Source organism: Aegilops tauschii, chromosome 6 (assembly GCF_002575655.3).
Source record: "Aegilops tauschii subsp. strangulata cultivar AL8/78 chromosome 6, Aet v6.0, whole genome shotgun sequence".
Taxonomy (NCBI): Eukaryota; Viridiplantae; Streptophyta; class Magnoliopsida; order Poales; family Poaceae; genus Aegilops; species Aegilops tauschii.
This window is the reverse complement of record NC_053040.3, coordinates 107424423-107441857: the sequence shown is the minus strand read 5'-3', so window position 1 is coordinate 107441857 and position 17435 is coordinate 107424423. Positions and strand designations below refer to the sequence as shown.

General features: G+C 44.6%; 1 protein-coding gene across 1 annotated transcript; it reads left to right on the top strand.

Annotated features, from left to right (window-relative positions):
• The first annotated feature begins 1278 nt into the window (after nucleotides 1-1278).
• Nucleotides 1279-6340, top strand: LOC109747582 (tyrosine-sulfated glycopeptide receptor 1-like). Its single transcript, XM_020306617.4, has one exon. The coding sequence runs from the start codon at nucleotides 2122-2124 to the stop codon at nucleotides 5272-5274; it is 3153 nt and encodes a 1050-aa protein (XP_020162206.1). The 5' UTR covers nucleotides 1279-2121; the 3' UTR covers nucleotides 5275-6340.
• The last annotated feature ends 11095 nt before the right edge of the window (nucleotides 6341-17435 follow it).

Genomic DNA, 17435 nt, shown 5'->3' with positions numbered 1-17435 from the left:
CGAGCGCAGCGCACGAGAAAGGGCGGGGTGGCCGCCGGAGCCGGAGCGGCTGACGGCGGGGGGGTGGACGCCGGCGTCGGAGTGACGCATGGCGGGGCGGCTCGCTCTCGCTCTCTCTCGCTCTCTCTCCGGCGCAACCGCGCTTGTGGTTTGTAAGTGTGAAACTTCCAAGTGGCGCTATGCACAAGAAACAAGTTGCTTTTGTTTTTCTATATAAGCTCCCCTGGTATAACGAGAGAGCCGGCTGTCGCACGCCGTGAAAACCGCGCCAAATACACGCTTGACGAAATGACGAGCCAAATTCGTGGTCTAGCTACATCAACGCGGCGCATCAACGTGTTGAAACACACGCTCGATCCATAGGCTGACTCGCCAAATACAACGTGTGACTCATCACAAAATTAATAATAATAATAATAATAATAATAATAATAATAATAATAATAATAATAATAATAATGTTGTCAGTCTCTTGTGTTATGTTCTTCAATCCGCACTGTTTCCGATAATTATAACATGGACAAAAGCAGAAAACAAAGTACCACTTTTTTTTTAGGATCGTACCACTTTTTTTCTTGAGGGGTGAAAACAGAGTACCACTGATACATGCTAAACATGACAACAAAGGGGATGCATTGCCAACTCTGCAGCGAGCCTTAATCATGTAGAGCGTCAGTCACTTGGTATATTTTTCCTCAATCAGAGTGGAAAATCATTAACCACATGCACAGTGATCAATGATAGAGTGCAACATCTAAGAAATAATAACGATACGGTGCAGCTAACATCAGCACATCATTGTCATCCAAAAGCTAAACTAAACTTGTACCCCAAAAGCAATGTGATTCTTACATAACACCAATCATATATATATTCAACTGAAGTACTAAAACTATAACTGATACTGTACATGGTTCGGTTCCAAAGGACCATTTCCACACAGCACAAGCGTTCCCACAACCACAAGCTGACAAGCATCAGAGACTATTGTCATGAAGATTACTCCCGCTGTCTCATAATGTAAGACGTTTTTTGACACTAGACTAGTGCCAAAAAACGTCTTACATTATGGGACGGAGGGAGTAGTACGGAGCACATTATGTTTAGTCACAACCTTGCTTGTTATGCTAGAACTAGTCTTCACACAGCGTGTTGAATTGGTAGTAGTACTGTAGATGTCCCTCACAACTAAGGGCTTGTTGTAAACTCTGTTTCCTTATATATATATATATATATATATATATATATATATATATATATATATATCAGCCCTTTGTTCCGCAAAAAAAAACATCAGAGACAAGTGATGAACCAGCTTGCCACTGCCAGAGCTCACACGCTACGATGTTTACTTCGAACCGCCTCCAAATTCAGATGAAAACCAGTCTATATGGTCCACAATAGTGCGTAAGTGGAGCCAGGACAGTGGTAACTAACAGCAAATGTATCCATCAGACGAAGTTAATGCCTGGGTCAAGAGGATGAAACGAAGAACAGATTACCCAGCAGGTCAATCATCCACCCCGTGCCCATTAAGCAACAAAATTGCACTTCTTTCCCTCCACTTGTGTCTGTCCGCACACTGACGGAGACGCCGATGATCGCTCTCAAGCGCAAGCACCTTCTAGAAATAATCGCCCGTGTACTATCTGTTTCCAAAAGGCAAATGATGCGTCGAGAAGTAATAGTTTAGCTCAGTGCTAGTGGGAAACAGGTGAGATTTATTTAGTGAAGCCAGTTAGAGAGGTGATGTCAGGGCAACTAAACTAAGGCATGCTGTAAAAGTTCATCGAGAATTGAGTCAAGGAGGACTAGAAAATCTACAATGCAGTTTTTTTTTGGTACGGAAGGTGTTTGGCAATTGACTTTTCAGTAGATTCCAGCATGCAACCGATGGTGAAACACTGAAACATCAGTGTGAACTTGGAAGCTGCCTGGTGGGCTGGGGGCAGTTGTGTAAAATCCAACCGTGCTGATTACCACTACAAGGGACAGAACAAATGGGAGCAAGATCTGCTTCTTTCTTTCCCATCATGCTCTTTCATGATTAGATCACCATTGATGCATCAGGTCAGGGCACAACTTAAGCTCTGCTTCCCGTGCTAGTTCCACCAATAAACCATGCAGACACTCCAGCTTCCCAACAAGACACACAGTAAGATATCGCACATACCTTCCCTTGGCCTTGCTCTTGTGCTGCTGATATGCTTGGCCGCTCCTACCAGTTCCTGCACCGAGCAGGAGAAGGGCTTCCTTCTCCAGTTCCTAGCCGGGCTTTCACAAGACGGTGGTCTTGCTGCCTCCTGGCACCATGGCACGGATTGCTGCCAGTGGGAAGGGATCACTTGCAGGCAAGATAGGACGATCACCGATGTCTTGCTGGCCTCAAAGGGCCTTGAGGGGCACATCTCAGGGTCCCTTGGGAACCTAACCGGGCTGCAGCATCTTAACCTCTCCCACAACTCACTGTCCGGTGGTCTGCCACTGGAATTGGTATCGTCCAGCATCATTGTCCTTGACATCAGCTTTAATCAGCTCAACGGAACACTGCTAGAGCTGCCAACATCGACCGCTGCCTGGCCACTCAAGGTATTGAACATCTCGAGCAACTTGTTTACAGGACAGTTGCAATCCACCACATGGAAAGTGATGAAGAATCTGGTCACGCTCAATGCAAGCAACAATAGCTTTACTGGGCAGATACCAACTCATTTCTGTAATACCTCACCATCCTTCTCTGTGCTTGATCTGTGTTTCAACCGCTTCAGTGGCAGCATCCCCCAAGGCCTTGGTGGTTGTTCAAAGCTGAGAGAGCTCAGGGCTGGGTACAACAACCTCAGTGGAACAGTCCCGGATGAAGTGTTCAATGCTACTTCGCTGGAATACCTGTCTTTTTCTAACAATGATTTACATGGAGTTCTTGATGGTGCACACATACTCAACCTCAGAAATCTGTCTACCCTTGATCTAGGAGGAAACAATTTCGGTGGCAACATTCCAGATTCCATAGGCCAGCTCAAGAAATTGGAGGAGCTCCATTTGGACAACAACAAATTGTCAGGGGAGCTGCCATCAGCTCTAAGCAACTGCACAAATCTCATAACAATTGACCTCAAGAAAAACAATTTCAATGGACAGCTCACCAAGGTCAATTTCTCCAACCTGCCCAATCTAAAAACATTAGACCTTCTAGAGAACAACTTCACTGGCACAATTCCAGAAACTATATACTCTTGCAGCAATCTGACAGCACTGCGGCTGACTCGCAACCATTTAGATGGGCAGCTTTCACCACGAATTGGCGATCTGAAGTACCTCAGCTTCCTATCACTTGCTGAAAATTCTTTCAGAAACATCACAAATGCACTTCGGATCCTTAAGAGCTGCAGGAACCTTACCACCCTGCTTATCGGGGGAAATTTCAGGGGAGAGCTCATGCCAGAGGATGACATTCTTGATGGTTTTCAGAATCTTCAGGTTCTTGCGATAAATGGGTGCTCATTGTTGGGAAAAATACCTCGTTGGTTATCAAAGATAACAAACTTGGAAATGTTATTTTTACATAGCAATCAACTTACTGGGCCGATACCTGACTGGATCAGCAGCCTAAATTTCCTCTTCTGCCTAGACATAAGTAATAACAGCCTCACCGGGGAAATTCCAACAGCACTGATGGATATGCACATGCTGAAGTCAGAAATGACTAAAGTCCATTTGGATCCAAGTATCTTTGAGCTTCCAGTTTATACAGGCCCTTCATTTCAATACCAATACCGTGTACCCACTGCATTCCCTAAATCGCTGGATTTAAGCAACAATAAATTCACTGGTGAGATACCCTTGAATATCGGTCAGTTGAAAGGCCTCCTGTCAGTCAATTTGAGCTTCAACGACTTGACAGGACAGATACCACAATCAATATGCAAGCTCACAAAACTGCAGGAGCTAGACTTGTCCAGCAACAATCTCACAGGTGGTATCCCAGCTGCATTGAGCAACCTGAACTTTCTTTCAGCATTCAACATTTCACACAATGACCTAGAAGGGCCTATTCCATCTGGAGGCCAGTTTAATACATTTCAAAATTCTAGTTTTGATGGGAATCCAAAGCTCTGTGGCACTGTGCTCACTGAGAAATGTCGTCCAGGATCAACACCTTTAGTTCCCAGAAAACAAGGAGATAAGAAGGCCATTTTTGCAATTGCATTTGGTGTGTTCTTTGGAGGTATTGCTATTCTTTTGTTGCTGGGGCGTCTCCTTGTCTCAGTCGGGATGAAAGGTTTTACAGGAAAAAATCGATGGGAGAATAACGAAGGTAATGAAGGAACTTCATTCTACTCCAGTTCAGTGCAAACACTAGTGGCGATGCGGATGCCACAAGGAAAGGGAGAAGAAAACAAGCTCCAATTCACCGACATTGTGAAAGCTACGAACAACTTTGACAAGGAGAACATCATAGGATGTGGAGGTTATGGATTAGTCTACAAGGCAGAGCTACCTGATGGCTCCAAGCTTGCAATTAAAAAACTCTACGATGAAATGTGTCTGATGGAAAGGGAGTTCACTGCAGAGGTTGATGCTCTCTCCATGGCACAACATGAAAACCTCGTACCGCTGTGGGGTTACTGCATCCAGGGGAACTCAAGGTTCCTCATATATTCCTACATGGAGAATGGCAGCCTGGATGACTGGCTCCATAACAGAGATGATGGTGCTAGCTCATTTCTTGACTGGCCGACACGGCTCAAGATTGCACAAGGAGCAAGCCTGGGCCTTTCTTATATTCATGATGTCTGCGAGCCTCATATCGTCCACCGTGACATTAAATCCAGTAACATCCTACTGGACAAAGAATTCAAAGCTTATGTTGCAGATTTTGGGCTAGCCAGATTGATCCTTCCCAACAAAACTCATGTTACAACTGAGTTGGTCGGCACTATGGGTTACATCCCTCCCGAGTACGGGCAAGCATGGGTTGCTACTTTGAGAGGTGATATATACAGTTTTGGAGTAGTCTTGCTTGAGCTGCTCACAGGAAGCAGACCTGTTCCAGTCCTGTCTACATCAAAAGAACTTGTCCCATGGGTTCGACAGATGAGATCTGAGGGTAAGCAGACTGAAGTCCTGGATCCAACACTTCGAGGAAGAGGATATGAAGAGCAAATGTTGAAAGTGCTTGAAACCGCTTGCAAGTGTGTTGATAACAATCAATTCAGAAGGCCAGCTATCACAGAAGTTGTCTCCTCCCTGGCCAGTATAGAAGCTGACCCATAGATGCAAAGACCAGCCAAGATAAAATGAACTATGCATGATAGATAATCCTGTATTTCCGTGCATGATGTACATGTAACATTCTTAGTTTTACTAAAACTGCTACTTTTGATAAACATTAGAGTTTGTTTTTTACGTTGCCATTTTGAGCTTTACATACTTCTTTAAGGAAAGATTTTGTAGAATTCATCTAAGTTTCCTATGTTTCTAAATTACTATACATATACGTAAGTTTCACAAGCATAAAATATTCCTATGTAAAGCATGGGACAAAGTTAGACATGCGAAATGCATTTTTCTTCAGTGAAATATTCCAAATGGTTTCCATTCAAGTACAGATAAGCATTGATAATGATTTCCATTAAAGTGCAGATGTTATGTGCTGTCATCCATTTTCTTTGTATCAGATGTTTCGAGAAACCACCATAATTGGAGGTGAATTACCGAATTACTACTACACATCAAATGTTTGGTTGGTCCAACCTTTGAACAAATGGAATGAGCATTTGATAATGTAATACAACTACTGTAGTACTGTCTTCAGAATGTACATAACTCAGCACGCACAACACAATGTAGTCGCTAGCAGAACTCGAGAGGAATGGCACCTAGGTAGTACGTACCATGTCGAAGGATTCACGCTGCCAAGAAACCACGGGCCTTGCAACGTAGCTCGCCAGTCGCCACTCCGGCGTATATACACATACGCATCAGAACGCTTCCCAGGCCTGTTCTACGAGCCGACCTGCCTTCTCGACCGCAACCGTCGCGGTCCAAGAAAAAACACCAGGGTCGGCATTCCGCCGAACGGCCTGAGCGCGCTGGGCAGAGAAGGTGGGCATTGTGCCAGAGAAATAGATGCCAGCGTGCGCGTGGAACGGAGCGAGCGTGGAAGCGGGGATGCGGTGCGAGCACGGCAGCGTGCGAGGAGGAGGAAGCACTTCCGGTGAGAATGCGGGAGTTGCGACTCGCCTGAGCCGGGAGCGATGGCGATAGAGCGGGGAAAGCGTACGTATCGAGCGATCGCCTACAGCACTCCGCACGGGCACGTCCGAGTGGGATCTGGGATGGGCCGACTCACTCGTGGGTAGTAAGCTAGGTCCAGTAGGCTATGTACGATTTGTTGTTCTAAGAAAAGTACGATTTGTTGCTTTTTATTTTATTTATTTTTCCCTAAAAATATAATTTTAGTTCATTAGTTTTAATATAAAACTTTATTATTTTGCATCTATTTATTTTTCACATTCTGATTTTTTGTTTATTTATCTATTTTATATTTGGAATTATATTTTTCGAAAAATTATTCAATAGTTATTAAAAAATAAAATATTTTTAAAATATATTAAATTTGTGATTAATAAATTTTCACCGTGTATTTAAAGAGTTAAACATTATTTTGAAAAATTTATATGCATATTAAATTTTTATTGTGTATTTATTTGAAAAATGTTTAATGTCAATCTATTTTTTTCAATGTGTATCTAAAAATGTTCAACATGTATTTGCAAAATGTTTGACATGTATTTAAAAATTGGGAAAAACTATAATAAAGAGAATAAAAAGGAAAAGAAAAGAAGGAAAATGGAAATGAAATAACCGAAAGAAAACCAATAGAAAAAAAGACTAAAAAGAAGAAGGAAAGACAAACCGGACATAAACTTCCAAGACCGAGAGGAAGGTATCAAATAGAGGTGTGTCTCCGGCTGATCTCGCGAGATTCAGTCGGTTTTTGTCATCGGTGGATCTACTTTGGATCTGGTTTTCATTCGTCTATGTTTTGTGTGTCTACTGATTGGATCCTTCTATGTACGCTTCTATTTATCGACGATGATTATTGTGCTGGCACGTTGGTCCTTTAGCGCCTTAGCATGACAATTTTATGATTGTCTACTCCAACAATGTTTTTCATTGAGGGAGGGGTGATGGCAACGACACGCCTTTGGTTAATTTCAGTGCTTCTAGTCGTTAGGTGGTTTACCTTTTTTTTAGGGTCAAGGGGTCGGAGAATATATATTTGTTTTACTTTTGATGTTCTTTGTCGTACCATAATGTTTGATATTCAGAGTTTTTCTTAAAGAAAAATAACATGCAGCGTGTCGAATTCATGCGTAAACTGTTGACATTTGACAAGGTCGTGGGTAGAAAAATCAGACCCAAAAAAAAGGCCGCCCCTGCAAGGACGACGGGCTTTCATGGTTAGTTTCCATAATCCATCAACTCGGCCTGTGTTTTGTAGCATAGAGAGAGTAATTACCTTGTCGGGGTAGCTCAAGAGGAATATAGCTCAATAGGCTATTGCTTTAAACCGTGCTTGCCGCACGGTGGAACAGGCTGCTGGGCGCCACGTTTTATGCTGTGGGGTGTTGGCCGAAGTTGGCGATGTGATACTAAACATCTACACAACACACATCAATCGCGGGGAGTAGACTGAGTGTTACAAGTGGGCCGGACTGCTGGTGGACAACACTGGTCAGGAATCAACGGGATAACTAATTAGGCCTTAGAGGCTTGGCCTGGGCTAGAGCACGGAGATGCTTAATTTTTTTTTTCTCTCAACGAAAGAAAAAAAGAGCGAAGTCATTTTTTTTACATCAAAAAAAAAAGAACCAAGACCTATTTATTCCCCTTGGTAAAATTACCCCGGTCAAGACTCAGAGACAAATGCACCAGAGAAAGTAAGAAGAATAAGAGCAACTCCAACGGGACGACCCAAACGAACGCGCGCTTTGTCCGCTTTTCGTCCGTTGGGGTCGACCAAGCGGACGTGCACGTCCGCATTTTCAAATGGGTCGGCTTGACCATCCAACGAGAGGTTGACCCAAATGTGCCGGCGTGAAAAAAAAAACAGCTCACAGAAAATAAACATAATTAAACATAAGTGGTCGGTCAACCGCACTTAAACCTAATTAAACATTAATTAAAACATAAAAAAAGTCTGCGCCGCCCCGCACGCTGTCCTAGACGTCGTCGGCCTTGCCCTTGCCCTTGACGTCGACATCGACATCGCCAACGCCGCCGGTGAGGTCGATGAAGACGGGAGCAGGGCCAGCCCACCCGAACGCCGCCCGGTACGCTGCCAGGGCAGCCTCCTCCGGCGTCTGGTGGGGCGGCGGCATTGCGGCCCGCCGCACGCGCTCCTCCTCCTCCTCCTCCTCCTCAAGCCGGAGCGCCTCCGCGTCGCGTTGCAGCATCGCCTCGTAGCGCATCTGCCGCTCACCGTCATCCTGCTCCTGGCGGAGCCAGTGCGCCTTCTAGCGCTCAAGGTGGGCCGCCTCCTACGCCGGCGTCGCGACGAAGTGGACAGGAGGCACGCTCGCCCACTCACGGTACTGGCCCGTCCAAGTGTAGACCTCCTCCGGCCAAGTGGGTGAAGGCGGGGAGCGCTTCCGCGTCGGCTCCGGCTCCAGCTCTGGCTTGGGCTCGATGGGCGTTGGCGGTGGCGGAGGCAGGACGAAGAGCGGGGTGTGGACGGAGTCCCCCGCCGCCGACAGGGCAAGGGCTTGCTCCAGCCCATCCCAGTGCGCGTCCTCCTCGAGACGGCTAGCCTCCAGCGCGTACTGCAGGGCCTCCTCGAGGGCGGCTTGGTACTCCGCCTCCGCCTCCATTTCCTCCGGTTCTACCCGTGGGGGCGGCGGCGGAAACGGCGGCGGGATGACGTCGACGCCTGAATACCGTTGCTCCTCGTGTTCGAGGGCAAGCCAAGCCTCCCAGTTGGGAGAGTCTGTTAGATAATAACGAGAAATAAATGAGACAGAGAGACACAGATTTTTACGTGGAAACCTTGCGGGAGAAAACCATGGACGCACGAAGGCGCAATCACTATGAGGAGGAGTATTACAAGCACGAGACGACAGGCCGTCTTAGGTGCGACTACATGGGGTATATATGAGGGCAATACATGAGAGTCCTTGGAGGACAAGTAAACGAGTTGTACTCGTACGCGTCGACGCCAACGCAAAGGCCCACACCAGTTGTACTACGTCTAGTCCAACACGGTATAATTTGGATCATAATTTAACAATCTCCACCTTGATCCAAATTCCCCCCAGTAGTCGAAGAAAGTAAATAACTCCATCCAAATCAGCATAAACACCTTGTACGTCAAAGTCCATAGGACTAGTGAGAAATACCAACTAAGCCTGAGCAAAGCTCAAACTTATTGGTCGGAACTGGCTTTGTCATCATATCAGCAGGATTATCATGAGTACTTATCTTGCATACCTTCAAATCGCCTTCAGCAACAACATCTCGAATATAATGAAATCTGACATCAATGTGCTTTGTCCTCTCATGATACATTGGATTCTTTGTAAGATATATGGCACTTTGACTGTCAGAAAATATGGTAGAGCAAGATGAATCTCCACAAAGCTCAGTATACAAACCTCTCAACCAGATAGCTTCTTTGCATGCCTCAGAAATAGCCATATACTCGGCATCAGTAGTGGAACAAGCCACAATAGACTGCAAAGTTGCTCTCCAACTCACTGCACAACCACCAATGGTGAAAACATAACATGTGAGTGATCTTCTCTTATCCAAATCACCAGCAAAACCAGAATCAACAAAACCAACAAGTCCATCTCTAGTTTTCCCAAACTGTAAATAAGCATTAGAAGTACCTCGCAGGTATCTGAAAATCCACTGAACTGCTCTCCAATGCTCTTTTCCAGGATTAGCCATGTATCTACTGACAACACTCAATGCATAAGATAAATCCGGACGAGAACAAACCATGGCATACATAAGTGAACCAACTGCACTCGAATAGGGAACTCTAGACATGTACTCAATATCTGCATCTGACTTAGGACATAAGGCTGATGATAACTTAAAGTGTGCAGCTAACGGAGTACTAACTGGCTTGGCATTATGCATATTAAAACGACGAAGAACTTTATCAATATATCCCTTCTGACTAAGATACACTTCTCCAGATGGTCTATCTCTGGATATTTCCATGCCAAGAATTTTCTTTGCTGCACCCAAATCCTTCATCTCAAATTCATTACCCAATTGCTTCTTTAGTTCATTAATCTCTGACATACTCTTTGTAGCAATAAGCATATCATCAACATAAAGGAGCAAATAAATAGTTGAACCTTTGACAGTTTTCAAATAAACACAACTATCATAATTAGACCTTTTGAAACCTTGAGAGAGCATAAAGGTGTCAAATCTCTTGTACCACTGTCTAGGGGATTGCTTCAATCCATAAAGAGATTTCTTTAACTTAGAGACAAGCTTTTCTTTTCCAGGAATAACAAAACCTTCAGGTTGTTCCATATAAATATCCTCTTCTAATTCTCCATGTAAAAATGCAGTTTTAACATCCAATTGTTCAAGCTCAAAATCATGCATGGCAACAATACTGAGTAAAGTGCGAATAGAGCTATGCTTCACAACAGGAGAAAAGACTTCGTTATAGTCAATACCTGGAATCTGACTGTAACCTTTAGCAACTAACCTTGCTTTATATCTTGTCTCATCATTAGGAGAAACGCCTTCTTTCCTCTCAAAAACCTACTTGCAACGAATAGGTTTCTTCTCTCTAGGCAATTTTACTAAATCCCAAGTGCCATTCTTTTCAAGTGATTCCATCTCATCATGCATAGCGGTCATCCACTTATTACTATCACCAGAAATAATAGCCTCGGTATATGAAGAAGGCTCAGCATTACCTTCAATTTCTTCTGCAACAGATAAAGCAAAAGAAACAATATTGCACTCTTCAGTTAACCTGTCAGGTTTATTAATACCCCGCCTAACTCTGTCACGTGCAAGATTCCAACTGGGTGGAACAATAGGCTGATTTCGAGTGGGAGTGACATGTTCATCATCAACGACGGGATCATCATGTGCATCAACAATTTCCTTACCAGATGTATCACCTGAATCAATAACATGCTCCACCTGAACAGTAGGCTCCTGAACAATAGGCTGCTGTTCACTTTGAACGGGAACATTAGTAGATGAAACATCATGTAACATAGCAGATTCATTAAAGATAACATTTCTGCTAATAACAACCTTCTGGGTTTTAGGATCCCACAATTTAAAACCTTTTAACACCAGACTTATAACCAAGAAAGATGCACTTAACAGCCCTAGGCTCCAATTTTTCATTATCAACATGAGCATAAGCAGTGCAACCAAAAACTCTCAATTGTGAATAATCAGCAGGTGAACCAGACCATACCTCAATTGGAGTTTTCTTATTAAGAGCAATAGATGGTGAACGGTTAATGAGATAACAAGCAGTGGAAGCAGCCTCAGCCCAAAAACGCCTATGCAAACCTGCATTGGACAACATGCAACGGGCTCTGGAAATAATGGTCCTGTTCATACGCTCAGCAACACCGTTTTGTTGAGGAGTATAAGGAACGGTGTAATGTCTGACAATGCCTTCAGATTTGCAATAATTCTTAAATTGCTTAGAACAGAATTCCATACCATTATCAGTGCGAAGTATTTTTACCTTCTTTTCAGTTTGTCTCTCAATCATAATCTTCCACTCCTTAAAAGCTGAGAATGCTTCATATTTATGCTTCAAGAAATAAGGCCAAACTTTTCTCGAATAATCATCAATAATAGTCAGCATGTAACTAGCACCACCTAGTGACTTCTTGCGAGATGGTCCCCATAAATCAGAATGGACATAATCAAGAATACCTTCGGTTGTATGAGTCGAAGTGTTGAACTTCACCCTCTTATGCTTGCCGAAGATACAATGCTCACAAAATTTCAATTTACCAGGTTCATATCCATCAAGAAGACCTCTCTTATTTAACTCTGCCAAACCAAGTTCAATCATATGTCCAAGACGCATATGCCAAAGGTTAGCAACATCACAATCAGAATTCTTTGAAATAACTGGAGTAGCGTTACCTGAAACGGTAGAACCTCGAAGGTAATAAAGACCATTGGTCGAACTTAAGTCACCTTTCATCACAATAAGGGAACCTTTGGTGACCTTCAAAACACTATCTCCACCTGAATACCTGTACCCCTTTGCATCAAGGGCACTCACAGAGATAAGATTTCTCTTCATCTTCGGAATATACCGAACATCTGTCAAAGTTCTGATTGTGCCATCAAACATCTTGATTCGAATATAACCTATGCCTTCAATCTTGCATGGTGAATTATCAAAACCCAAAACGGAACCAGCAGAAGTAGCGGAATCAAAAGTATTAAACCAATCTCTATGTGGACATATATGAAAAGTGCATGTAGTGTCAAGTACCCACTCATCATTGGTCTCAGCACATCCAGCAATAATGACAAGAGCATCATCGGAATTATCATCACGAGCAACATTAGCAGAATTTCCACCTTGTTTGTTACCTTTCCTCTTTTCTTTGTTCTGCAACTTGAAACACTCTGAGATGTCATGCCCGTCTCTCTTGCAATATCTGCAATATTTCTTGTCTCTGGATTGCGACCGGCCCCTGTAGCCTTTTTTACTTTTGCCTCTGTTTCCATTATTGGAGTTCTTCTCCTTTGTCCTGCCACGAACAGATAATCCCTCGGCTTGGGATGAACTTGAACCATCATGAGGCACCATTAATTTCATCTTCTCCTTGGAGTTCAAAGCTTCATAAACTTCATTAAGCGTGAGAGTATCATGACTATATAATATGGTGTCTCTAAAATTGGTATAAGAACTTGGCAGTGAACAAAGTAACATTAAAGCAGTATCTTCATCTTCATACTTAACCTCCATTGCAGCTAGATCAGATATGATCTCTTTAAATTCTGAAATATGATTCAAAACATTACCTCCCTCGGGTAACCTGTGCAGGAATAATTTTTGCTTCAGATGCATCTTGCTGGTGAGATCTAGTCATGCAAATCCCTTCCAACTTTAACCATAGAGCGGCGGCAGTTTTCTCGCTCAAAACTTCCTGCAAAATATTATTATGCAAATGGAGTTGAATTTCTGACAAAGCCTTACGATCAATTCTTTTCTCCTCATCAGTCCAGTCCTCAATTCGGTTCTTCCCAAAACTATCCAGTGCTTCATCATAGTCAGTCTGTGCCAACAACGCCCGCATCTTGACTTGCCATAGGGTAAACCTTGTGTCACGGTCCAGCGGTGGAAGATCGTACTTCATGGATGCCATGAATCGATTAAATCTGTGCACAAAGTAGTACAAGTCGAAAGAAAAAAATTCTTGACAGAATTTAAAATTACGCGGAACAAAGAATTAGGAACAGTAGCACCTGGTAGTAGTTGGCTGGACGTAGCAACGGACAGACGAACGCAGAACAAAAGCTGAACTAGCACAGCCTCACGTCACGTGAAGTAGCAACAGCGGTAGCACTTTTCAATTGGATCTCGAAACTTGTGCTAATGTATCTCTTCACGTGGACAGTACTCAACTAGTACTCGTAGATGAACTTGATTTGGCCTTTGTCTCCACGCGACGAAGCAACGGCTGGTAGATCGCTTGCTGCCAAATACCTTGGGACTTGGACCCTTGCACTGCTCGACCTCGGACGCGGATCTCTGCGGTGGCGCGCGCAGCGGAAAGTTCTCTGTCTTCGGAACGACGGGTCGTGTGCAACGGAAATCCAGTCGGTCTCGGCGATTCGGGACGGCGGCGGCGGAACAGACCGCAACCTGGTCTCAAATCTCGTATACAAACTTCAGCTCTGTATATCACTTGTTAAATAATAACGAGAAATAAACGAGACAGAGAGACAAAGATTTTTATGTGGAAACCCTTGCGGGAGGAAAACACGGACGCACGAAGGCGCAATCACTATGAGTAGGAGTATTACAAGCACGAGACGACAGGCCGTCTTAGGTGCGACTACATGGGGTATATATGAGGGCAATACATGAGAGTCCTTGGAGGACAAGTAAACGAGTTGTACTTGTACGCGTCGACGTCAACGCAAAGGCCCACACCGATTGTACTACGTCTAGTCCAACACGGTATAATTTGGATCACAATTTAACAGACTCGGCGGCGTACTCCGGCATCTGCCGCTGCTCCGCGCGTGAGTTGCGCGCGGCGCCTGCGCACCTCCTCGTTGTGCGCCCGATGGGTCCGCAGAACCAGCGGCTGCCTGTACTCCCAGTGCCACCGCGCTTGATGCACCGGGATGTGCAGGCGTCGGTGACCTGGGCGGAAACGCGTCGGCGCCGGAGGAGGAGGAGCACGGGAGGACGAGGCGCCGGGGGTGCCCTTGCCGCTGCTACTGCCGAAGAGGGCCATCGCGCGCTAGGGTTTGCTGTCGCCGGCGAGGAAGCAAAGGGAGTGGTGGGGGCCAGATGTGGACGGAAGTGGATGAGGCCGGCCCCCGCCACACGCGTGGTTAAAAAAGGCCGCTTCCACTGACTGACTAGTGGGCCCGCTATCAGTGGTCGTCATAAATAAGACGACGGGCGGTAGTTGGGTGACCTACAGGTGGGGACGTGGCGCACGCCGAGGAGACGTGTGGCGCGTCCGCGCCGACGCATTTCAGACGCAATTTTGGGCTAGAAATGGATTGGCGCGAACGCCAGGCGGACGAGATTTGGGTTTGGGTCGGCACGTTGAGCCTCCACTTTTATCCGCGCCGACCCAAATAAACACAGACGGACAAAATGGATCGCTCCATTGGAGTTGCTCTAAGGTGTCGTGACTTTTCAAAACACCTACGACAACGAACAAGACGATGCGATCAACTACGCGTTGGCAGCAAACGTACAAGCACGTCATCAAAACAACTAAATAACGGTCTGAGAACCATCGGGCCAGTGGTCACGCCGCCACTTTTGTACACCAAGTGGCCAAGTGTGAAAGCGCTATGCAGAGCAACAATTTTCTTTGTTTTTCTATAAGCTCCTCTGGTAACGAGAGAGCACGCCGCCAAGACCGCGCCAAATACAACGCTTGACCAAATGACGTGCTAAATTCGTGGTCTAGCTACATCAACGCGTTGAAATACACGCTTGATCCATAGGCCGACACGCCATGTGGCTCAATGCAAAATAAATAAATAAACAAATAATAAACTGTTGCCAATCTCTTGTGTTATGTTCTTCAATCCGCACTGAATCTGATAATTATAGCATGCACAAATCCTGCCTTGCTGCACCCAACAGCACAAAACAGAGGTATCACTGATACATGCTAACCATGAGAACAAAGGGAATGCACTGCCAACTCTGCAGCGAGTCCTAATCATGTAGAGCGTCAGCCACTTGCTATATTTTTCCTCAGTCAGAGTGGGAAATCATTAACCACATGCACACTGATCAATGATATAGCGCAACATCTAAGAAATAATAATGAAACAGTGCAGCTAACATCAGCACATTATTGTCATCCAAAAACTAAACTAAACTTGTACCCAAAAAGAAATGTGATTCTTACAGAACACCAATTATATATTCAACTAATGTATTAACACTACAACTAATACGCAGTTCAGTTCCAAAGGACCATGTCCACACAGCATAAGCGTTCCCACGAACACAAGCTGACAAGCATCAGAGACAAGTGATGAACCAGCTTGCCGGTGCCAGAACTCACATTTTTTTTTTCTTTTCAAAAAGGGGGTTCTCCCCGGCCTCTGCATCAGAGTGATGCATACGGCCCTCGTATTAACGAAAAAAAGGTTCCAACAAGGTTTCAAAGTCTCCTACTGAAAAAGTAATAAAACGACAGCTCACACAGAGCTAAAGAGGCTGGACACACAGACTAGCCAAGATAAGACGCCACAACCGGCTGGCTAAAAATAGATAGGTAAACTAATTGCCTATCCTATTACATGACCGTCATCCAAACCGGTTGAAGATATCCCGAGCTACCATCTCCCAGCGGATAGATCCAGTAACCAAAAGCTCCCTGGCCTCCATCGGAGTGAGTAGCGACCATGAACGGATCACAGCCGTGGCTCGGAAAATAACCTGCAAAAAGTGAATACGTGATGTTCTGTTAAAAACCAAATCATTTCTGCAAGTCCAGATAGTCCACAACAAAGCGCAAACTCCAACGCGAATATGTCTCGCTAATTCAGGCTCAATCCCAGTGAGCCATATCCCAAATAACGTAGTGACATAATTCGGTGGAGTAATATTAAAAGCAATGTGAACCGTCCTCCAAAGTACTCTAGCAAACGGGCAATCAAAAAAGAGATGTTTGATCGTCTCTTCCCGATCACAGAAGCTACACCTCGTAGGTCCTGTCCAATTACGCTTAATCAAGTTATCCTTGGTTAAAATAACCTGTTTATGAACAAACCACATAAACACCTTTATTTTCAAAGGAATTTTGACAGCCCAAACATGCTTGGAGGTAGGAATGGAGCTCGAATTAATTACATCAATATACATTGATTTAACCGTGAATACTCCAGACCTAGTCAGTTTCCAGCGTAATACATCGGGTTGTTGAGAAAGATGGACATCCATTAGTCTCCGAACTAGACAGAGCCAATCTTCCCAACGATTGCCCACTAACGATCGTCTGAACTGAATATCAAAGGGGATGGATTGAAACACCGTAGCAACGAACACCTCACGTCGTTGAACAATGCGATATAAAGACGGATATTGAATGGCCAAGGGTGTCTCGCCGAGCCAAATATCCTCCCAGAAGCGTGTACTAGCGCCGTTGCCAATAACAACCTTTGTCCTAAGAAACAGAGATTGTTTGACTTTCATCAAGCCTTTCCAGAAAGGTGAGTCAGTTGGCCTGACTGTGACCTGGGACAAGGACTTTGTCTGTAGGTACTTGCTGCGAAGGATTTGGGCCCACATGGCATCAGTCTCAAAAGAAAGCTTCCACAGCCACTTGCTAAGAAGGCATCTATTCTTAACTTCAAGATTCTCAATACCAAGACCCCCTTGGTCTTTCGGTCTACAGATGATATCCCACTTTGCAAGTCTGTATTTTCTTTTTAGATCATCACCCTGCCAAAAGAAACGCGATCTATAAAAGTCCAGTCTTTTCCTAACACCAGCTGGGACTTGAAAGAACGATAAGAGAAACATTGACATACTCGTAAGTACCGAATTAATCAGAATTAATCGGCCTCCATATGACATGAGCTTGCCCTTCCAGCAACTCAGTTTCTTCTCAAACCGGTCTTCGATGCACTTCCATTCTCTATTGGTTAGCTTTCTATGGTGGATTGGAATACCTAGGTAAGAGAAAGGTAAATCC

Coding starts and splice junctions, on each gene's coding strand:
- LOC109747582 (XM_020306617.4), top strand. CDS start 2,122: ATGCAGACACTCCAGCTTCCCAACAAGACACACAGTAAGATATCGCAC.